The following is a 23979-nucleotide window of genomic DNA, read 5'->3' on the forward strand; positions in this document are numbered from 1 at the left end:
CCAGACTGGCAGCGGGCTGAGCCGCCCAGCCCACTGCGGGTCTGCGGTTCTGTCCACCGGCCCCACTCAGCCTGGTGCCAGGCGGGGGTCCCGTTATGATAAAGTAAAATAAAAAATTCTGCCCCGTACTCCTTGAAACCCTTTCATGTACCATCAGGGGTATGCATACCACACTTTGGGAAACACTGCCCTAGATCAAGTGAGCAAATATAATAAGAGATTTGTAGTGACTTATTTGCCCAAGTTTCCCTACTTTGGCATTTACATCATTCTCTTAGTTTTGCATATGTCTACAGACTCGGGGAAACCAGTGTAGATGAAACCTGAATTTTTCACAAGTGAAATATCTTTTCAAAACAACTTTTCAAGCCTTTTCTATGCATCATTAATCAGCAAAAAATACACAAATACATTTCCCTTCTTTCAGATCATCTTTCCATTCTACCTTGTGACATGTATAGTGTATGTGTGCGTAGCGAAAATATCACTTACGTCAGGATGAAAAATGTTGGTCTGTTGCAGTTTTACCTGATTATTTTTTATATTATTATTTTGAAGCTGCTGTCTGAAAACCCATTGCCTGAAAACTTATCAAGCAGGAACAATTCTACTTCAATAAATGAAGGAGAATAAAGAAAACTCCAGCCCTTCTGTAAATTTGGCAAACCTGGACCACACAAAACCATGTTGGTACTGGGATAAAAAAGATCTGGCACATACACCATCACAATTAGAAGGACTTGATCCAGCGACTGAGGCACGATACCGCCGAGAAGGAGCCAGATTCATATTTGATGTTGGAACACGTCTGGGACTGTATCCTTTTATGTTGATATTTTCAGGGTACGATGTAGCATTATGAATTAGAAAGTCCAGAAAAAATATACCAAGCATGGTCCTTGTGCATTTGTGTCATTAATTTGTACAGGGTAGTCTTATTTCAAAAACATCACTAATATTTTTAAATTAAACATCTTTGATGTTTAATGTTTTTCTACTTGAACATTTTCTTCTGTTAATTGAATCCTAGTTTCTGTAACAAATGAACTACCTTAACTAATGAAGTGACAACATAAAGGGAAAAGGTGGCCTGTCGGTTGTGTGGTGATTTTAGAAATTAAAAGCTCCTGGTTTTTCCCTTCAAGGCTCTGTTTAGGCATGTGTTTGAATTTACATCTTTTCTTGTCCATTTTGCCCCTCTGTATATTCTCTCCTAACTATTCCCTCTTTTTCTTCTGCTCCCAGCTTCTTCTCACCATTCCTCATACTCGGAATTACTTTCCACTTTTGTATACCAATAATCCCTTTTCTTCTTCAAGAAAAGGAGTACTTGTGGCACCTTAGAGACTAACCAATTTATTTGAGCATAAGCTTTCGTGAGCTACAGCTCACTTCACGAAAGCTTATGCTCAAATAAATTGGTTAGTCTCTAAGGTGCCACAAGTACTCCTTTTCTTTTTGCGAATACAGACTAACACGGCTGTTACTCTGAAACTTTTCTCCTTCAGTTCCTCATTAAAAATCTTCTATAGTTTTGATCTTCACTAAAGTTGGATTTGATTTCAGCTACATCAGCCCTTAACAATCACATGTTAGTGGAGAGTTAAGAGAGGCAAAATCCACCTGTCAACCACAGGGAAAGTCCTTCTCTTGGCTGTATTCCCAGTCTGAGTTGAAACAATGGTCTCCGTGATTCCACCACTTGCTTGGGTGTTGTGATCATTAAATTGCATGACTTCCACTCCAGGCCTGCCATTATTGCTGGCTTTTCCAAGCTAGGTGTGGGGCTTAAGTCATGCAGGTGGTGGTATGGACCCTCTGTACCAGGGTGAACTTTACCTTGACCCTGTAGCCATGCCTTTTACACTGTTCAAGATATCCACTGCACCTGAATTAGGTTAAAAATGCTCAGGGCGGGGACCTTGTGTTTTTTTGTAGGTTTTTTTGGTAAAACATCACACTTGCTTTCAGAACTTGAAAAACAAGTATCAGATACAGTATTAGAGAATCAGTCAGCTTATTTGTTCAAAACAGATTTTTTCTCTGACTCTGCTTCCTCTCATGTCTTCTATTTTGAACTTGATTTATACTGTTTAAATCCTTATTGTGTAGCGCAGACATTATGACACTTTGGCAACTGGAATAATTTATTTTCATCGATTTTATATGTTTCATTCCTTCAAACAGTTCCCAAGATATGTAAGTATTTACAGCATTGACTTCTTAATTCCATGGTTGCTTTAAGTATGGAATATTTAAAGTAGTGGCAACTAAGGAAGGCTGATGGCCTCATTTCTTAACTAAGGTCTCATTTCTTAACTAAAGCTTCATGTTTATGAATAATCCCCTGAAATATCTTGCCAAGGTTATAGTTTATGCATATTGTTTCTTTAAATGTTTAAGCTTTCTGTTAATATTGTGCTTTTCAGAGTTTCAGAAGTATGTCAGAAAAAGGATAATTTAGAGTATTTTAATTACATGTGATTTTTTAATTTACGATTTAATGTAGAAACAAGACCTGCTTTAAACACAAAGTATTACACAGTTTTCATTTTTTCCATGCAATGAAAATTAAATGTTTTATCTTGAATATCAAGGCTTAAAATGTAGTTCTTCTGTGCTCTAGAGTAAATAAGAATTGCTGTTACAATTTTGTTATGTTAATGTCATTCCCAAGAAGCTGTAATTTGTGATTTGCAGCAGGGGCTAAGTGGTCAAAGAAAAGACAAATTACATATATAATTACGTTTTTAAACCCCCTTGTGAAGCAATGCTCTCTATGCCAAGACAAAAACCTATGGCTGTATTTCTTTAAATAAAATAAAATGCTACTTAATGGGCTGTCTTCCAAAAGGTTATATTTACTTGGAAATAGCTAAAAAAGCTAAATTGTGTGTGTAATCATTTCATGAGCTTCTAATTCTATTAACCCTTCTCTGAGAAACAGCATCTCATAACCTGATTGTTGAAACTGACACTTAAAACACAATTTGTTTTTAATATATAGATGCGGCATAGTAGATTTAGACTTTCTGACAGAATTTTCTTTGTTAGGTGACTGGAGCCTGCTGTCTCTTCCTGGCAGGGAAAGTTGAAGAAACTCCAAAAAAATGTAAAGATATAATCAAAACAGCTCGTAGCTTACTAAATGATGTACAGTTTGGACAGTTTGGTGATGACCCAAAGGTAAAATAATTTATTCATGCTTATATTATTCTTTTATTTAACTTAGCATTTTAATAGAGTTAATACTTGCGCTATATATTTCCAGGCTTTATTTCTCTTCTGAGGTAAAAGGAAAGTTGGATTCTCATTTGAAAAGGCACTGTCAACTTTATTCTTCAAGTTAGATAAATAAACCTAAATTTTAATTTTCTGGTACATTACCATGTATATAGTCTAACTTGCTTAAGTGTGTTTCAGCTTTCCTATTCCTTATAAGGTGTTTTCAGCAAAAGAGAAACTGATTGATTATACAGTGTAAACTGTGAAATTGACTACATAAAATGCTGTCAAATTCACAAAGTAAACGAACTGGAAAAAAAATTGTCAATAATTTTCTTTCAGTTGTAGTAGTTGTAGATGTTAGTTTGTAACTATAGTATATACACATTTTTCAGACAAATACAACTTATTTTTAGTTAGATGCCATAACTTTAAAAGACATTATGGGAGATCTTAGTTTTTTAAATCTCACTATGTGCTGTTGTTGGTGTTACTTTTCTGAGTAATGCTGCTTATCTTTCATAGTTTAATTCACAGTTAGCTTTGCCATTGGATTTGCTGTGATAGCTTCAGTTTTCTTAGTTGATACTCAGCTGTCACCATCAAAGGCCAAGATTTTTCAAACGTGACTAGTGAGTTTGGATGCTGCATTTTTGAGGTATCTATCTTGAGGCACCTTCCAGGGGCTTAGTTATCTACAGGGTGGGTGTTTTACACTTTCTGAAAAGCAGGCCTCTTTAAAGTGTCAAGATGGGGTATGCCACAATTGAGGCACCCAAAATCCCTATTCACTTTTCAGAAGCTTAGCCCAAGTGTATCTCTTGTGATATGCCATCCCATATGTAGAAAAGCGCACCCCAAATGGAGTTGTGATCTGTTTTAGACTTTTTAGGTAATGAGGTGGGAGAATGGGGGTGAGAATATGGATTCAGTTACTTCATTCACTGAAGTAAACACTTGATAAATAACCTTAAAGGTTAAGAATATTTAAGAGAAACTAATAGATTCACGCATAATTACGTTCAGTAATAACTCATCTTGGGCAGTTAAATCTCATATTGCTAACATTTAAGGTAGGTGATGCAGCCTCTGAAAGGTCAGGACCATCAATGGTAGGAAATAACTGAAGAGAAATCTAGGAGGTGACTTGATCACAGTCTTATAAATACCTGCACAGGGAAAGATAATCTAGCAGATAAGTGCATAATAATATTTAGTGTCTGAAAGCTGAAGCTAAACAAATTCAACTGGAAATAAGGTCACATTTCAAATGAGCATCAAATGTTCATGAATAAAAGAGGGAATTATATATTTTGTGTTTACTTTGTCATATTGTCTAGGAGGAAGTGATGGTCCTGGAGAGAATCTTATTACAAACAATAAAGTTTGATTTACAAGTGGAACATCCATACCAGTTTCTTCTCAAGTATGCCAAACAACTCAAAGGTGAATATAAAGAGTTGCATTGCTGAATAATATTCAACAACTCTTAAATAGCGCACTTGGTTTATACTTCTTTAAAAACATTGATCTACTGACCCACCATCTGAGAGAAATATTAACCACATTTCCGAGAAGGAAACTGGGACAGAAGTTGTGACTTCCAAGCCGACAGAGTGGGAACTAGTAGTAGTTAGGTGTTCTGGGCTTCCAGTCCTCAGCTCTTTAATGTCTTAAAAGAATGGTTTGTCACTTTTTTCTCAGTGTATGACTGTTGTGTATAAATAAGGCTATGTTTTAGTCACAGGTATTTTTAGTAAAAGTCATGGACAGCTCACGGGCAGTAAACAAAAATTCACGGCCTGTGACTTGTCAATTATACGAAAAATACCTATGACTAAAACTTGGATGAGGGGCCACGTGTGCTGGGGAGGTGGCCCGGGGGGGCGCAGTGGGGGCGGAGGGCTGTCAGGGGCTCCCTACCCAGCTCCGCATCCCTGCAGCTCCTAGGTGGTGGAGGGGCACAAATGCCGGCTGCCGCAGCTCCCGTTGGCCAGGAGCTGCAGCCAATGGGAGCTGCGGGGGTGGGGCCTGCATGCAGTGCAGAGACCCCGGCCCCCTGCTGCCTAGGAGCTGCAGGGCCATGCCAGTGGGTTTCCTCTACCCCGAGATAAGTGCACCCATGCCCTCTCCCATACATCCAGACTGCTGCTTGCCCAGGGGCTGCCTGGGTCAGGCAGCCCCTGAACCAGCACCAGTTGCTGCAGAAGTCATGGAGGTCATGGAAAGTCACAGAATCCATGAGAGACTCGTAGCCTTATGTATAAATCATTTGAATCCAGTGGCTTACGGGTTTTCTTTTCCTGGCCTGATATAACTTGGAAACTTACTTGATGCTTTCCTGTCTAGGCCTACTAGCCCAGGTGAAAAGTTCTTTTCCTGCTACGTGTTCCCTCTCCAAACAATAACTATTTAACTTAAATTGCCTTAAAGTTCCCCCCAAAATCTGTCCCCTCACTTAAAAAATCACTGAATTTGTTCCCACTTACAAACCAATTCTGGGTCCCCCTACCATTTTTCAAAACTCAAAAAATTCAGTGCAAAAGGCAAATGTTTTAGGGGACTTTGAGCATATGAAAACATGAGGTTAGAATGTTAACAGGTTTGCACTCATAACACATCAGTTTCAGCTGATATACCTTAAAAGATTAGAATATTACACAGATACCATTTTTCTAAAGAAGTCTTTCCATTTATAATGGTTTATAAAACTAATTTTTCTGAGCTTTTTCGTTTAGTAAACTTTTTTGTTTGTCTCTTTCAGGTGATAAAAACAAAATTCAAAAGCTGGTTCAAATGGCATGGACATTTGTAAATGACAGGTAAAAAAAAAAAAAAAAAAGTTTCCAGACATTTAAATATTTCAGCTAGTTACCACCACTTGGTTTATTCTGGACCCTGACCTCTTTCCCCAGTCATGCACATTTAGGCTATATCTCTTTGTGCACATTCCAAAGACAGTTCACGTTTGTCCATGAATCATGGGCCATACCCCTGCCCTCACTTCAGAGTTTTTGCCTGAAGGGATTCCTCTTATTCCAGGATAAAATTTAGATCAGGGACTTCAGGGGGAAGCCCAGATCAGGGAATATGGTCAGTTCTTCCTTCAAATCCATACAGTGAGGCCAGAAAGGGCATAGCTAAATTCCAGAGCCTCCAATACCTATAGGAAGAGAGGTGTGACCCCAATGTCTTGGCCTGGGAAGAGGTCAGTCCCAGAAATATAGTCTTTGTGCAACATATTTTATATTCTTTATAGTGCAGTGCAGTAAATAGTTCAGATATAAGCAGTGTTTATTTGTCTCATCAGACAACACTTGGGGGGGAAAAAAAACCAAGCGAAATATTTGATTTTATATTGTAACCAGCTGTAGCTCAACTGAATTTAACTAAGAAAGATGATTATGTAAAAAATAGCACCTTCTTAATAGATGTATTGAGTCATTTCTGCATACCTCAGAGGCTTAAATAAACTTAGTGTATTACACTTCCGTTAGCACTGTAGAACGAACACGTGAGGGAGAATGAGCAAGGTTATTTCTTGGTGCATCAACACCTCTGTGTAATTACTCTCAGATTTCTAACTAGAGTGCTTAACTTTAGACATCCAAAGAAAAGTGGTCTTGATTGTTCAAAAGCGCTAAGCACCTATGGTTCCCATTGATTTGAGTCAGACTTGTGGGTGCACAGCATCTCTGCAAATTGGTCGCTTTTACTCTGGTGCTTAATTTTAGGTGTGCAAGATTCGAATTTTAGGCCCAAATTCTAAGTCTTGAAAACCTGTACAACCCAAATGGAGATAATTGGTTTACATGGGTGGTGGTGGTGATGTAAATTGAAGAACAGTGCCTGGCACAGGTGTGACTACCATTTGGCTTGCATCATCTTTATTGCAGATGGTGATACATAGGAAGGAAAGAATCTAGCTTGACTTTCAGATCCCAGGTTGAATATGCAGGATGGCAGTTGGGAAACTTCTTTTTTTCTTGTAAATTCAGAAAAATTGATAGTGTTATTGAGACAGCACTGTACTTGGAATTCAGAAAAATGCCCTTGGAAAAATTACTGGACTTGTGCAGCTTTGTTCCATACAGTCATCAATATGGATTTTAACTACAGCTACTTTGGTTAAGATTTTCACTTAGCCTTTAAGACCCTGCACTATGCTTAGTGCAGACTGAGTGGTGAGACTTCTCCCATGGGACCTTGTGAAAAACGATGCTATGCAACATCCATTAAAGGGTTTTAGAGCACAGGGTTAGGCATGCTATGTTAGCTGTAATATAAACATAGACCTAAGTGCCATGGATGTAGAAGCAACATTAAGAAAGGAAAGTCTAACCCAGTTTACTCCTTGGAAGTTTTTTAAACTACCTTTTGCATTTTTAGTTTTGAAACTACTAAATGACTCTCCTCTGTGGGTACACTCTAATACTTTGTGTACTTCAGTCTTCCATAAACTAATGAGTTTTTTAACCTAATTGCTATCCATACCTTGTGCTAAACAGAAGAACCCATAGTGAATTGGTCAATGAATGGTGTGAAATTTGTTGTAACTAGATCACTGAATGGCAGATTTTCAGACTTTTTGCTTGAAGAGCTTATATTCTAGAACTTAGCAATGAGTTGAGTGGTTACGGAAGAAAAGGAAAGCTGGCTCTAATATTTCTATGGGTTTTAAATTGCAAATCAAGCTGAGTATTTCATGATTAATCTTAACAATTGAGAAGTAGTGGTATAATCAACTTTACTGTAGCCTTCACTACTACATATGCTAATCAGGGGACAACTTTCTAGACCTCTTAGAACGGTATCTAAAACGTAAACTTATACATTGGAGTATTTGGTCTCGACATTCCCATGATTCATTGTTTATATTTAAGTGCATTTTATCCAAAATAATCCCCAAATGCATTACAAAATAAATGTAGAAATCCTTTCACCTACCACTGAAATAAAACCACTGAACAACTGTTTAGGACAGAACTTTAAGAATATCATATACAGCTGATGTTACAGGAGGAATCTTTTAGATAAGCGGAATGTAATCACCCAAACTGGAATCTGGTGCAGCTAAATTCCCTCATGCTTTTGTGAAAACTTTATCTCAGTATGTCAAACTCTTTTTCTAAATAAATTCCTCAGAAATCTGTTCATGTTGCTTTTTGTTGCTGCATGATAATGGTGCTTTGGATGTTTAAAAATCAAATTACTGTTAAATCAAAGAACTATTAACAAAGATCTTAGTTTGGTAAATTAGATTGTGTGACAGGGGAATCCTAGATTTGTTAATCAAAAATTACCTGAATGAGATATTAAAACTTAACTGTCGTCTGCTTTGTCTCAACAGTACGTTGTAGGTGTCATGTATTCAGACTTGTCATGCAGCTATCTGGGTTATCTTAAAATGACTGTTGTTTGATATTCTAGTCTCTGTACTACGTTGTCACTGCAATGGGAACCTGAGATCATAGCTGTTGCAGTTATGTATCTGGCAGGCCGTTTGTGCAAGTTTGAAATTCAGGAGTGGACATCAAAGCCAATGTATAGAAGATGGTGGGAGCAGTTTGTTCAAGACGTACCTGTTGATGTTCTGGAAGGTACCAGAAATATTTTTGTCACATTTTAAACACTTGCATTCTTTTTTTTAATTTGAGGTCTGGACTAGGGTTGCCAACTTTCTGACTGCAGAATAAGTGCTGTGGTTCCCGGCCAATGGGAGCCGCGGAGCTGGGGCAGGGGCAGTGCTCGGAGCCTCCCTGTGCCTAGACTCCACAGGACATGCCAGCCACTTCTGGGAGCCACGCAGAGCAAGGGCAGTCAGAGAGTCTTCCTTAGCCCTGCTGCTCTGCCAAATGGACTTTTAACCACTCGATCAGGAGCCACCAGGGTTCCTTTTCAACCGGGCGTTCAGGTCAAAAACTGGATGCCTGGCAACACTAGTCTGGACAGGTTCTCCCTTAATCATCAACCTTACTTTTAGGGCAGGGTACTGAAGACCATCTGTTTACTCAAGCTTTTCAGAGGGGAGATGAGTGTCTCTTTTTATCAATGTTTAATTTATAATATTATAAACCTTGCCAGAAATTTCAATTGTGTATTTTAAAAACTGAATTTTTTTTATTGTAAATGTTGGAGCCAGATCAAAATTCTGGATTCAAATGCCTCTAAACTTAAGAAGTGTTCATATCCAGTGTTTCCACCATAACATTTTGCAAATACAAATGATACAGGTAGTAGCGGCCTATGAAGTGGAATAGTGTGGGGCTCACAGCCTGGAAATCCTGCACTGGATGACCAGGATTTCTACACACACTGATCTTCAAAACCCAGCAAGTGATCTGTCTATATAACAAGACGTAGTCTTCCATATTATAATTAGCGCTTCTGATTTTCAGTTTTAATAGACAGACATCGATAAAACAGCCCGATATAGAAAATGAAATCTGTGTTTAGTAAGTAAACAACAGAAATGGTTGCTTGTATCTAAGGGCTTGTCTACATGGAGCAGGAATGTGTTATTTCTAAAGCACACTAATGTGATGCATTTTAATTGGTCCTTGTAGGCCCTTCTGATGCTCACTAAAAGTTCCTTATTGTGCTTTAATATAGTGCTGTTTGAAACAGTGCTACATTGAAGTGCACTAGGGAGCATTACAAAGAGCTTACTCATTGTGTATATACTATTATATACATTATTCATTAAAGTATGTACAAAGAATTTCCTGAAAACCCTGGATTAGTGGACACCTACGTAAAACTCAAAAGTTGCTAAAAATACCCCTCCCCCCAGTTAAATTTAATAAATCCTGAAAAACAGAAGCTCTGCAATAGAGCATTTTACCACGCCTATAGTAGTCCCCAGTCTGACCTGACACTACCACTTCATATTCATTGGGAGTTATAATTTTCTTGTGGAACTGCGTTCTTGCATTCCTCCCTTTCTGTGTGTGTAGTTCACATTTTTATCCTACATTGCTTGTATCCCATTCCAAAGGCTAGTGGCTTCTGGAAGTCAAATAACTTAACTAAGGAATCTTTTGAAGGTTTGGATGTTTCAGTATTTATTTAGGCCATGAATCCAAGACCTAATTGTTCTTGGCACTGGAAAGACAAAACATGAAGGACATTTTTCCAAAACAGCTGCTAAAACCTATCTCGAATCATACTTTTAACTTCCACAAAGAGCTAGATAGTTTAGTCTACAGGTGAATATAAAAAGTAGGCTTAGTACTCAACATGCAGAGTCATTACAACTGTATAATAATAATAATAATATTAGAAGAAAAATAAGTTTAAATATACCTTAAAGGAACAGAACAACTCACAGTTTCAACCCATTTTTGGCTAACTAGCATGTAGAGGCTCCAACCAAGATAGGGGTCCTGTTGTACTAGATTATGTATATAGCCATGGTAATACAATCCCTGCCTCAAAGTTATTACAGTCTAAATAGACGAGAGTGAGAGGGGAGGATTATTTCCATTTTATAAATAAGGAAGCTGAGACCCAGAGAGATTGTGATTTGCCCAAGATCTATCGCACAGCAAATCTGTGGCAGAGTTAAAACTGAATTCATTCTCATTCTGAATTCTCAAGAATTCCTTCCTTCAGTAGGGTGCCACTCCTTTCCCTTAATGTCCTCGCTGGTTGCTTTGGTTATACAGTCAGGTTTTCCTATCTTTAAAAATATTTCACTCTCCTTTGCTACTGTTTGAAAGACCCACACAGTCAGAGAAACTTGCTATAAAGGGATGACAGTGAAACTGACTACACACAAAGTCCTGGCAAATGTACAAAGTAAATTGAAAAAAAGAACAGTGATACTTATCTTAGGTATTGTAATAGTAGGTAAAATATTTTCAGCAAGAAATGTTGTTTTGATGTCGGTGTCCCTTTAAAGGGTTTCAAGCTGATTATCAATATTGTTACGTTGTTTTAGGAATGTATAACCTTTTGGACTTTGGACTTTTTGTTAGATATCTGTCACCAGATCCTGGATCTGTACTCACAAGGGAAACAGCAAATGCCTCATCATACTCCACACCAACTGCAACAGCCACCATCCCTTCAGTCTACACCTCAGATGCCTCCAGTACTACAGTCGCAGCAATCTCAAAGTTCAGAGCAGTCACAGTCACAGCAGCAAAAAGAGTCCCAGCAGTCAGTGCAACAGCAACAGCAGCAACAAACACAACAATCTAAGAAACCCTCTCCTCAGTCAAGTCCTCCAAGGCAGGCTAAACGTCCAGCGGTAAGTTTAACTGAACATAAGTGGTGAGCAGATTTCTATTTAGAGCAGGAACAGTTGTTTCCTTGGCTTAATCTAAATTATGGTTATGCTCTGAAAAGAGACTGTAAAGTATCACCTTATTACATGCTGGATTTTTTTCTTGGTTTATTGAGTTTAGGCCTGCTTATTTTAGTACCAAAATAAGTTGGGTTTTTTTAATGCCTACCAGGACCACAGAGCCTGCACGTCTTGTGCATTGTCAACAGAATGGTTTACTGTGTTCCAATCAGTTATGCCAATGCCCACCAACTGAAGGCTGTAAGTTTGCCCAGGTGTTATAGATGAAATCACTTGATCTGTAGAACTTTTGTTATAAGTGACTATGTATGAGAAAAGAAGAACCCAAATTCACTTTCAGAAACTAGACTGAGTTTGCTGGATTGGCCGTTTACATTTTTTTTCCAAAATGAGCATATTTTATTTAAAATTGGAGATTCAAGAAACGTGGAACCCCGATGTGTCATTTTTAGGCATTTTCAGAGTGGAACCACTTGATGGGATAGTCTGGTCCCTTAATGGTAGTGATACCTCAAGGTCAGCTTACCCTATCATATGGCATGGCCCTTTAAGATTTTGAAAGATCTGATGTATACAAGGACCTGGGAGATATTAGTAGAGAGGAAGTGGTACTAGGAATAAGTGGAAATAAGTGGACGGGAAATCCTGTCACTGTTTCCTTAAAGGCCTACACTGGGAGTCCTGCAGGGTGGGGACAAGGCTCCCCTCTCCTCTAACCAATTGGATGAGCATATATGCTACCTTCTCTCTCATAGCAGGGAAGACAGCAGTGGCAGAAGGCTTGCCTGCTGAACCCTTTGATGCTGGAAACTAATTTGAGAAAGGAGCCAGCTGAAGGAGAAGCTGTGTAAGGCTCTGCAGTTGACCTAAATTACAACCCAGCTCAGGATTGCTGTCTTAAAGGGAAAGAAACTGTTTAAATACAACCCAACTTCAAGGAAGGGCCTGGGTTGCTTCCTGAACAGGGGCAGTAAAAACCTACCAGGACTCTTCTGTGGACCTGGAGTGGGAGTGACTAAAGGAGTAAGTCACACTCTGTAGACAGAATTTATAAACTAGGACACCCCGCACACACACTCACCCCCCCCCCCCCCCCCAGTGAAGCAGGTGTGTGCTTTGAACTACTCTGGATTGACCTCGACTTTACGACGTTCGAGTTAAGACAAACGGCACTTACTACACTTATGCATTGACACACTGATTCGACTTATGACTGTAGGTTTTGAGTTTGCAACACTTGGTCCCACAATAGAGTAGATTGCCGTTCCAAGTTACGACTTACGACACAATTGTAAGGAACCAATGATATCTTAAGTCTGAGGCCTGCCTGTAATTGAAAACCTGAGTAGGTGCCAAGAGTAATGCAGGGCCACAAGGGGGCATGCTTGAGGGCAGCACCCCATTACAAACCACTTAAGTTTTTTGCATATTTTCATCATGCTAATGTAAAAAAAATTCATCTCACAGACACAGTTTTATGCATTCCATGTCTTGTGCTCTGTATCATCTGTTCTTTTAAAATAAGAAAACACCCTACACAATGGACAAAACCTCATAAGTATTCCAGCTGCACGCTTATCCAAAGTCATTCCAGGGTCAAGGACCTCTATTTGATATGCAGTTAACTAAATTATTGTCTCTATTGCATTTATGTTTCTGATAATTTATTCAAACAGCAGTGAAATAACAAGTGCGTTATTCACACTAGAGCCTCTGGTATCTGTTTTTTGGGGCTATTTAGGATGTTCCCACCCCTCTTTCTTATAAATTCTTAATGTCTTCTTGTGACGTATTACGGCTAATGCAGCTTTGATTTGGAGAGAACAGCAGGTAGCAGCTCTGGAGAAAAGCAACAGACAATACAGTGAAAGATTTGGGGCTGAGGAGGAGTGTGCCAAAGTCTAGATAGAGGTAGCAGCCAGAAAAAGTTAAGAATGCATAGGTCTGTGGAATCTTAGATTTTACATAGAAAGTCATTTACTGCTGAAACAAAGCCATGTCTGCAGTGGAACATGGCAGCACTGTTGTAACATTGCACATTGGCAGTACATGGTAGTTAAAGATGGAAAATAAAGAATTCCAAATTCAATTGAAACTTTAGGGGGAATTTTAGGTAGCCAGAATGTATTCCTCCCCCTTCCCCCAAATAGTCTGGGTATTTGTTTTAGGTCTTTCCTAAAAGGATGCATCTTCAGCAGCTTTAGGCTTCCAATCCCATGCTTAGGCATGAATTCATAAATTAACTCTGGAGGAACAAGGGTATAGCTACTGAATCAACAGCATGATTTCCTGCAGCACCTGGAGTTTTCTTCAGTCTCATATAAGTATTAAGCAGGCTTGATCTTGCTTAGTTGGAAATCTGATGAGAACGGTATCTGAGCCCACCTAGCAGAAGCCTAGAGTGTAAACGGATGCAGAAGGGAGACTAATAAACCCAGATAATTTGTAGAGCAAGATTTTAAAAAAGCCTATAAAAGCTTAAAGCCTATAAAAAGTTAGAGGTGTAAAGATGTGGGAGTTGTGGCAGGAGAGTGCAATAGCTCAGATTATGCTTTGTGTACCAAATTTATTCCATGCTAGGAAATTCATGACTTGGAAGCAATAAGATGCATAGTACTTAGAGGATTTACTCATAGTTTGTGCCCCAAAAACATTTTAAGTTAAACCTTACTAAGAGATTCTACCAGTGTCTGCAAATAGGAAATTGCATGACTGCCACTTAAGACATTATAGGAGAAATGTGTATATTCCTCATAGCCAGATGCTCCACTTTGTCAATCATCATAGCTCAATTGAAGACAATGGAGATATGGCAATTTACATCAGCTGAGGAGCTGGTCCCTGATTTATAAAACCTTTCCAAATGCCTGTCTGTCTAAATCTGGCACCTCTTCTAAATTGTGAACATTCAGCTGATTAAGGTCTCTATATCCAATAATCTCTCCCATTGTTGTTTTGCTGAGAAAAACTACCTTTAAATGGTAAAACTAAACTATGTTATTGGGGGCTGATACATTTGTATTGAAGATGTAAATTTTTCAAAGATACAGGTGCACATACAATAGAACCTCAGAGTTACAAACATCTTTGGAATGGAGGTTGTTCATAACTCTGAAATGTTCGTAACTCTGAACAAAACGTTATGGTGGTTCTTTCAAAAGTTTACAACTGAACATTGGCTTAATACAACTTTGAAACTTTACTATGCAGAAGAAAAAAGATGCTTTTAACCATCTTAATTTAAATGAAAAAGGCACAAAGTTTCCTTACCTTGTCAAATCTCTTTTTAAATTTGCCCTTTATATTTTTAGTAGTTCATTTAATGTGGTACCATACTGTACTTCCAGTTCCAAGTGAGTTGTGTGGTTGACTGGTCAGTTCATAACTCTGAGATTCTGTTGTATGTTGCAGAATTGCCTCATTTTAAAACTGTCGATGAACTCTTCTCAAACTTCAAGTGTTGTACTAGAAAATAATATTACTATGGAACTTGGGATATTGGTCAGCAACACAACTAAATAGCTAATTAAAATAAATTTCTATAGACAGATTTTAGTAACAGGCAACATCTTACATTCAAGAATGGTTAAACGGATTTTCAGTGACTTACTGAAGAAAAAAGATTACACTCACTGACGTGATTGGAAAAAGCACTTTGGTGACACTTGGTACATACTGCTTTTACATAAACAACTAGTCGCAGATCTTCTGTGTGTGAAATTTTGTCTGACCCATTTTGTTAATTGTCTCCTCCATCAGCTGCTTTCACTTAATCCATGATGATGGGGCATCATGGTGAAATTATTTTTGCAAGATTAGACTTTGTGAATAAATACAGAGTAACCTAATAAAATGGAATTTGGTTGCTGCTTGAAGTGATCATTTGACTAATTAGAGCAAACAACTTCAAAAGTCATCTCCATGATGGTCAAGGGGAATCACTTCAGATTTAAAATGGCTTCTTTGATTTCACATGTAGAGAAGATCTTTTCATTTTGTGTGCCACTTTGGTGCTAATAAAGAATTTAAAACATTGTGGGATCATAATTTGGCATCAGTTAAAGCTGCTTAATCTGCTAGTTTTATTCTGCATTTTAATACCCATCTACCCTGGCAAAGTGGAATTATTGTTGCTTTGCATATGTGTGATATGGAAAGCTAGTGATTTCACAGTTTATTCACAATGTAGATTTTGCTGTAACTTGGCATGGAGCTTTATAAAGATTTAAAGGCATGCTTCCTGCCCCCAAGGGTGTCCCATCTAAATTAAACAGAAATGAGGCTAGCCAAGGGAAAGGAGGGATGTGAAGTAAGGCAAATAAGTCATTACAGAGTAAGAAAATCATACGTTCTGATACCTAAACACAGACTGAAGTAGGGCAAAGTGGAGGAATTAGACTGCACAGGAGTGGATAACAGTGGTGGAAAGCAAGGCAAAAGTAAATTTTTCAGACAGGGTTTGGAGGGGATAGTGAGGATGCTTGCCACACAGAGGGATGTTATAACGGGCATAGGATAAGGATAAGAGTAGGATAAGAGTAAAATGAAAGAATTAAAGTTAGCTTAAGTTTGGTTAAGGATATACTGTGTGTTGTAAAGAGGGCCCCATTCAGCAAGTAAAAGAAGGTCGTGAGAATAAGTAGTATTACTAGTAGTGTGGGCAGGATGTATCACTTCAAAAGTAACTAATAAAATAAAGAGAGGCAGTAACAAGACAAAGAAAAACTGTCTTAAAAGAAACCAGCCCAAGTCTTCGCACTGTTCTGCTGGTAAGCAAGGAGTGGGGGAGAAGATAAGGGAAGAAAGGGGGCTGTAAATCTTATGAGGATTAAGACTGGAACTAAGGATCAATTGTCTCAAGTTGATTTATAGCTGAAGTCAGCAAGCAATGACCTGACTTGTTTGTTAATGGGTATAAAAAGTAAACTCTTAAAGGGTTTGTTACTGTTACCTGCCTGACATGCTGGAGCCAATCAATATGGGTTTAAGCACCCCTGGGCCTCGCCCATTTGTAAGCCTCTTGATCGAATGCTTATAAATGTTTTGGTACTGGTTGGTTGTAGTAAATTGCTTATTAGGCTTTTTAGGCATTTTTAGAGTAATTGTATAAATACTACTTTAAATGGGATTTAATAAAGGAATTTGTGTTAAATTAGTGTTAGGTGGTTTCCCTTATCGATGTTTATAATTTCATATATCAGTCATTCAGACATTTTGACAACCGTGGCAGGACGCCAGACGATAATTTCAGTTGCTCTAAACCAGTGATTCTTAACCAGGGGTATGTGGAGGCCTTCTAGGGAATATATAAACTCATCTCGATATTTGTCTTGTTTTAAAAACACTGGTGAAGTCAGTACAAACTAAAATTTCATACAGACAATGATTTGTTTATACTCTTCTATATATTATATCAGCAGTTCTCAGACTGTGGGCAAGCTCGTTTTAATGGCATTGCCAGGGCCAGTGTTAGACTCACTGGGGCCCAGGGCTGAAAGCCCAAGCCCTGTTGTGTGGGGCTGAAGTCAAAGCCTGGGGTGACGCTTGGGGTATACAAGACAAATTAGACTCCTGAAAGGGGTACAGTAGTCCAAAAGGTTGAGAACCACTGCTCTAAACCCCTAAAGTGAAGGGGTAGTGACCTGTCTTCTATGACCAGTATATAATTCCCTCTTAAAGAGAAATTCAGTAACAAAAGGGGAATAGAGGAATATTTATATGGCAAGCTTTTTTCAAAGCATGGCAGAGGTCCTCTAAATGCCACTGAAACTCCTAAATTCTTCTGGGGACAGGGGGAGGGGATGGGGACAGCGTGACAAAACAAGCAAGCTTTGTTCCACAAGCATGAGGGCTTAAAAAAACCCTCCCCAAAAAAAGATTCTTACATTTGCATTACTTCAGGAGCTGAAGCTTTAGGAAACATCAGGTGTAGGGGGTCTTGTGATAAAACCACAAGATATGGCAATGCCGGGCAGAAGTCAAAGTAAACCCTAAGTTTGCTGCCAGCATCAATAATAGACTGTTGTGGAATTATCAAAGGGGATGAGGGGGAGGAGTTTTAGGAGGAAAGTTGGGATGTTCATTTTTGCCCTGTTTAGTTTGAATAGCATTAGGACATCAGTTGTGAAATATGGGAGAGGCAGGAAAAGAAGTTTGAGCCTGAACAGAGGTCAGGGTTAGAGAGGTAAATGTGAAATATGAGACAGTTGGAGTAGGTGAGGTTACCCAAGGAGGGGAAATATCTAGTGGTGGAAGAGTTGAGAATGCAAGAGAAAAAGAAGAAGCAGGACCAAGGATTCAATGAAGGCAACATTGAAAGGGTGGTTAAGTAAGGCAGGAAGTGAACCAGGAGATTAGTCAGGGACCCAAGGAAGAGATGGCCTCCGGAAGAAAAGGGTAGTGTGTATCAGCAGCAGCAGCAGCAGACACATAGAAGAGAATTAGAATGGAGCACAGGCTCTTAGATTTGGAAAGGAAGGTGTCATTAGTGACTTTTTTGATTGATCAGTTCAGGTAGAGTAGAGAGGATGAAAATTAGACTAGAGCAGGGTTGGGCAAACTTTTTGGCCCGAGGGCCACATCGGGGTTGCGAAACGGTATGGAGGGCAGGGTAGGGAATGCTGTGCCTCACCAAACAGCTTGGCCCCCTCCCCCATCCACCTCTCCCACTTCCCGCCCCCTGACTGCCCCCCTCAGAACCTCTGACCCATCCAACCCCCGCTGCTCCTTGTCCCCTGACTGCCCCCTCCCGGGACCCCCTGCCCCAACCGCCCCCCTGGGACCCCATTCCTTATCCAACCCCCTCTGCTCCCTGTCCCCTGACTGCCCCACCCCTATCCACACCCCTGCCCCCTGACAGGCCCCCCGGGACACCTGACCCATCCACCTGCCCCTGCTCCTTGTCCCTGACCGCCCCTTCTCGGGACCCCCAGCCCCTACCCCCCCCCCAGGACCCTACCCCCTATCCAACCCCCTGCTCCCTATCTCCTGACTGCCCCCCCACACCTCCACCCCACCCAACTGCCCCCCAGGACCTCCTGCCCCTTATCCAACCCCTCCCGCCCCCTGACCATGCCGCTCAGAGCAGCAGGACAGGCTTACTGGAAAGCCTGAGAGGTGGGCAGGCACAAGCTGTGCTGCCCATGGCGGACAGCGGGGGAGGGGTGGGGGTAGGCCTCCCCTGCTGGGAGTTCAGGGGCTGGGCAGGACAGTCCCACGGCCATAGTTTGCCCACCTTTAGACTAGAGGGAATCCAGTGATAAGCGGAGGAAGTCAGGGCACTGGAAATAAAGGGCCCTTTTACGAAGCTTGTAGGTAACTTCTTTTTGATTATATCCAATTGATCCCTACCAGGGGATCCACTGCATATAATCAAAGGGAAGTTAAAAATGAACTCCTTTGAGAATTCCATTATATTTGTCTAAACTTAGTTGCTTTCAGATTGACCCAGTTTACAATACTCCATTTCAGATTGACCTGTTTTTGTTTGCATGTTCATGCTTTTGAATTTGTAATACAGTTAAACAAAAATGGTTTTGAATCAGTCTCTCTCAAAGCTGATGAGACTTCATAGGGAATAAATAACTTTGAAAGAATCAACAAGTAGTAAGGAAAACAGTGATACACATCCTGTATGCTTATGAACTTCCCACACTTTGCCTTTGCTTAATCATTGGTATTATTCATTTTTTACGTATCTAAACTTTACAGGATCATTTAAACATGAGTGGGAGATGTTACCATTTTAAAATTGTTTACTCCACTCAATCATGAAGGTAAATGAAAATTAGTGCCCTTTTCAGTAATTATGTGTGCAATTATAATTTGATTTGCAGACCTGCAGTTAGAACACATTCAAAATAAATCTTCGGAGAAAAGGTAGAAGTTGAAGGGGGCTCTGAATATTACTTCAGTTACTAGAATGAAGGATAGCAAAGAATTTAAATAAAACAATGCAAATTATAGTGCACCTGTGTACAGCCTTGTCTTGAGACATAAATTGGAGCTCTTCTAACATATACCTGCTTTTGCTGAAATAACGGTCACTCCTTTGTCCTCACTGGCACATTCTTGTCAAAATAATAAGAAAACCACCTTGAAATTCTGGATACGCTGACAGAACAGTTAACAGCCCTAGCAATTGGGGCTCAGGAAAGTAAGAAGTTACTGCTAGCAAATATGGTATAGTTTGTTACAGTTCATACGGTTCATTGCACTTACAAGTTTGTATTCTGTTTTTCCCAGACTCCCTCTAACTCATGGACCTCATTTAAAAAATTTTACAAGATGATCTTTAGCCATTAAATAATGTAATGATCTTGAATTCTGTGCTTTTTGGTTGCAGCTGTTTAGTTACCCTAGAACTCCAAAAATAATTATATAATATCAGTATTGGCCCTATTACAAATCTCTAGAGACAACATTTTTATGAGGTTATAGAATCATTTACCCCTACAGTAAGCTGTAGGAAAGAATTTAATTTAGTTCCAACTCCAAAGAAATTGCAATGTTTACTTAATGACACTAGTCAAGTTAAATTATTTGGGCAAGATCCTGCAGTTATTGGGAGGAAATGTATTTGCAGGGTTAGAGAAAGCAGAATATCCCTGGCTGTGTCTTGGAGACAGTGCAGACTGCCACTTACAGGGCAGCATGGCTCAGGATAGACTTCAGGAAAGTAGTTGTCTGTGTTTATGAAGTATTAGTGCAGGAGTTTTGGTGGCTCTTACAGGAGCTCTGTAACTTGGCTGGTTCTGCTAAGGAATTTAATTTCTTGATAAGCTTGTGTGTTCATTAATTTCCTGTTAGAGTTACTGAACTTCTTAAACTCCATTGGCTTGAGATGGCTAGTTCAGTGGTGCAGGATAGGTAGGAAGCCTACAAGTGTATACTTTAGTCTGCAAGAAAGTTTATAGAACTTAGAGGAATTCAGACAAATGAAAATAAATTTGAAGTTTCTACGCCAAGCCACTTTGGTGGTAGAATGTTCCGTGTCTGTAAAACCTCTCATTCGCTCTGAATTTAGTGTGCGCCCACGTTCTGTGCTGTTTCAGTAATACTTGGCTCTTACGTAGTGCTTTCTACCTGAAGATTTTAAAGTGCTTTACAAAGGGAAATATTTTTTTCATTATCCTACTGACTGGGTAACTGAGGTATAAAGAGGTGAAGTGACTTGCCAAAGCTCACACTACAAGTCAGAGGCAGAGTCAGAAAATAGAGCCCACGTCTCCCGACTTCCCAGTCAGTACTTCATCTACTGGACCATGATACTTCTTCAGTAGATTATAAATAAATTAAATTAGATGCAAATATTAAATGACAAGAATTACAAAGGTAGCTCTGTGTTCACACACAGTAGGTACATTTTTCAGTCTGTTCACACTCTCACGTTTTTAACCATCAACTAACTCTCCTACCCAAATCAAATGACCCGCTTCATATTGCCTGATTCAATGTTCTTTGTGTGTAGAGTTTCTTTCAAAAGCTTTGGAACATCACAGGCCTTTCGGTTTAAAAAAAAAAAAAGGTTTAGGGCTTGTCGAGACCACGGTTCTTGCACTCGAATTGGAAACAGACTTAATTAAATTGATGCAAAACATGTGCATATACCAGGCCTTAATAAACTGCATCCTATAAGTACTAACAGTATGTGTTTCCTAATTACATTTTCATGTTTGAATTATTCAGATTTTATAATGTATAGTTCTGGAGATTGATGTGAATTTTTTTTTTTAAATAGGCTGTATCTCCCAAAGAAGAAACTAAGGCATCAGGTAGATATTGTATTTTTTTAATGTATATTCTATCTTTCACTTTTTTAATAAGCAAAACTGTTTGCCAGAATAACTAATTCACTGCACCTTCTAAAATTGCTTGGTTAGTTTCCTTCTAAGTCTAGAAATTACCATGTTTGTTTGGTCTTGATTATGCAGGCTTAAATATAGACCTTCCAATTAAAAAAATTAAAAAAATTGTTTGTTTGTGGAAGTACAGTATAATTGTTCTTAAAGCATAGTCCCTTTATGCTTGTACAGAGAGGCTGCTCAGTAAAACTAACAATTACTATTATAAAAGCTCCAACTCCATTATAACTTATGTTTGTAGCCAATTATTGGCATGGCTTACAGTCTGTACCCAAACACAACATAGTTAATTCTTGGTAACTATGGCAGTTAACCAAGTTTTTCTGGTGTCAGAAAGTTAGGCCAACACATGATTGTCTTCCAGTATCTACTTTGTAAAAGTTATTTTGCTGTATACCCTAACTGTGCCTATGTGACAAGTTTGGCCAGTTCTTTCTTTTTCTAGCTGTGTAGTAAAGTAACCATGACTCCATTTATAAAATCCTTGTTAAAAGTTGTGGACAGACCCTAATAATAAACTAACATGTGTGATGCTAGATTTCAGTTAGATTATTTAAATTTCATACTGCGGAAGTGCCTGGAGTCTGAAAACAAGTCCAGGCCCCATTGTACACAGCACAGTACAAACATAAAATAATCCTTTTCCCAAAATCCATTCTGGATTTCCGGTTTTAGTATGCTGATGGACCCATAACTAAACTTCCATTTTTGTTGATAGGGGCTTCCAAATTTGTTTTTTCAGAACCACCACCATCTAAAATTCCTAAAATTGAGACGTCTCATCCACCAATACCCCCTGTCCACCCACCTCCAGGTAAGGTTTTATTAAGAGTTATTTCCTGGCATGCTGTTCTTATTGGATCTTTTGGAGTTGAGTGCTTGACCTTGTTCTTTTGCTACTATGGGCTAAAAGTGTCATGTTGGTTTGAATAATATTAATTGTAGTATGAAAGGTGATGAAATATTTGATAGTATAATTAGAACAATGAGTGCATAAGTGAGATAGTGGCCAGAAAACTTCTCTGGACCTCCCAAACAGTCTCTTATGATCTGCCATATTTGAGGTTAAGTACTTGATTAGTTAGAGGTAACAATATCAAAGCTGATTTAAGACAAGTTATGAAAAATTTCAGGCCAAAAGGAATTTTAAAATATTAATTGAAAAAGCAAGGTTATGACTTGCGATTTCACCGTTAACTTTAGTGGACGCTATCTTTGTAACCTTGAATCTTCAAGTTTACAAAGAATTCTGTGCCAGTTGTGATAATCTGTGAAGAAACTTATCAAGCACCTGAAAACATTTAGAATCATAAAAATGTAGGGCTGGAAGAAACCTTGAGAGGTTCTCCTGTAATTGAAGGGATACCTACAACATCCTTGACAGGTATTTGTCTAACCTGTTCTTAAAAACCTCCAATGACAGGGATTCCACAACCTCCCTTGGTAACCTATTTGAGTATAGAATAGAGGCTGGTTTCTCCACAATTCAGTATAGTGAATAGATCCTGTTTCTCCACTGTCATAAAACAATGGGCATTTCTTTTGAAGGTGGGTATGTGCAGCTATGATGCACATATCAGATTTATATAAATTATTTACAGTAGTCCTCACACTTAATTGAAATTTTATACAGGAAAGAGGAGAAAAGCTGATGCTGTTCCTCTTTATAGTACTAAGCACACACCCTGCCACTGTATTCTTCTGTCTCTTGTTGTCCCCTGTTAAGAGCTGTCATTTTAGGTTGCATTATATAGTACACACTATAAAATATTTATGTCATATCTCAGGGTCAGTGGAAGGACAGCTAATGTATCAAGGCACTGGAAGCACAGTAGTACAATTTCTTTCACAAACATATGGCATTTTGGAGCATTACAGGGTTCTTTGGCAGATCAAGCCCTCTTTTGGGAAATCATCCAAGGAAAAGAACATCCCTTACTGGTTGACACTGTATATGAATTAGAAACTATGCTCAGGTGTGTATTCTGAAGAGAGATTACATGTGGCAATTTGAAGCTACTGCCTGATGCTAGCATGGCACCTGTCACCCTTTTATGAAGACCATACAATATTTAATTAGTCTATATATTACCACCTCAACTACTGAACTCCTAAAAAATTCAGCATTTCCTATGACAGTTGTGATGGAATAGGAACTTACTCACAAATTTTAAACTTCAAATCTGTCATGGACTTAGCCCTCCATGAGGAAGAGTCAGATGTTTGAAAGAACTTTTTGCAAATAAAGTTTTAACTAATGGAAAAATAATATGCTGGTCATGCAAAGTTTTTTATTTTTCATATCACTTGTAAACGGATGTAGGAAATCTCCAAGTGTCAAATTCAAGAACTGACAATGCAGCTCCTCAAAGTCAGATTTATTAATCTGAAACACTGGCTCCTAGGTAACAATCCTGCTGTTGGTTGTAGTTGTCAAAACGGTGACCTTGACAAAGGGCTAGAAGTCATGGGCAGGAGAGAGAAGAACGGTAAATTATAATAGGGACATAGGAACAGCAAGAAGGGGACAATAATAAAGTGGGAATCTGCTCAACATCCGAGATATCTATACACAAATGC

General features: G+C 39.0%; 1 protein-coding gene across 3 annotated transcripts in view; it reads left to right on the top strand.

Moving 5' to 3' along the window:
* CCNK (cyclin K) overlaps positions 1–23979 on the top strand; it is a 31210-nt gene that overhangs the window by 4022 nt on the left and 3209 nt on the right. Inside the window, exons 2-10 of one of the 3 annotated variants that reach the window (XM_073349614.2) lie at positions 559–816; positions 2118–2199; positions 3055–3186; positions 4566–4671; positions 5990–6047; positions 8656–8825; positions 11205–11479; positions 21276–21309; positions 22118–22213. In XM_073349614.2, coding sequence (XP_073205715.1) covers positions 620–816; positions 2118–2199; positions 3055–3186; positions 4566–4671; positions 5990–6047; positions 8656–8825; positions 11205–11479; positions 21276–21309; positions 22118–22213 — 1150 coding nt within the window. In that variant the 5' untranslated portion in view covers positions 559–619. Of the gene's footprint in view, positions 1–558; positions 817–2112; positions 2200–3054; positions 3187–4565; positions 4672–5989; positions 6048–8655; positions 8826–11204; positions 11480–21275; positions 21310–22117; positions 22214–23979 lie in introns of those variants that run through there. The other 2 variants (XM_073349615.2, XM_073349616.1) reach the window with 2 other exon arrangements.

Source organism: Lepidochelys kempii, chromosome 6, assembly GCF_965140285.1.
Source record: "Lepidochelys kempii isolate rLepKem1 chromosome 6, rLepKem1.hap1, whole genome shotgun sequence".
NCBI classification, from domain to species: Eukaryota; Metazoa; Chordata; order Testudines; family Cheloniidae; genus Lepidochelys; species Lepidochelys kempii.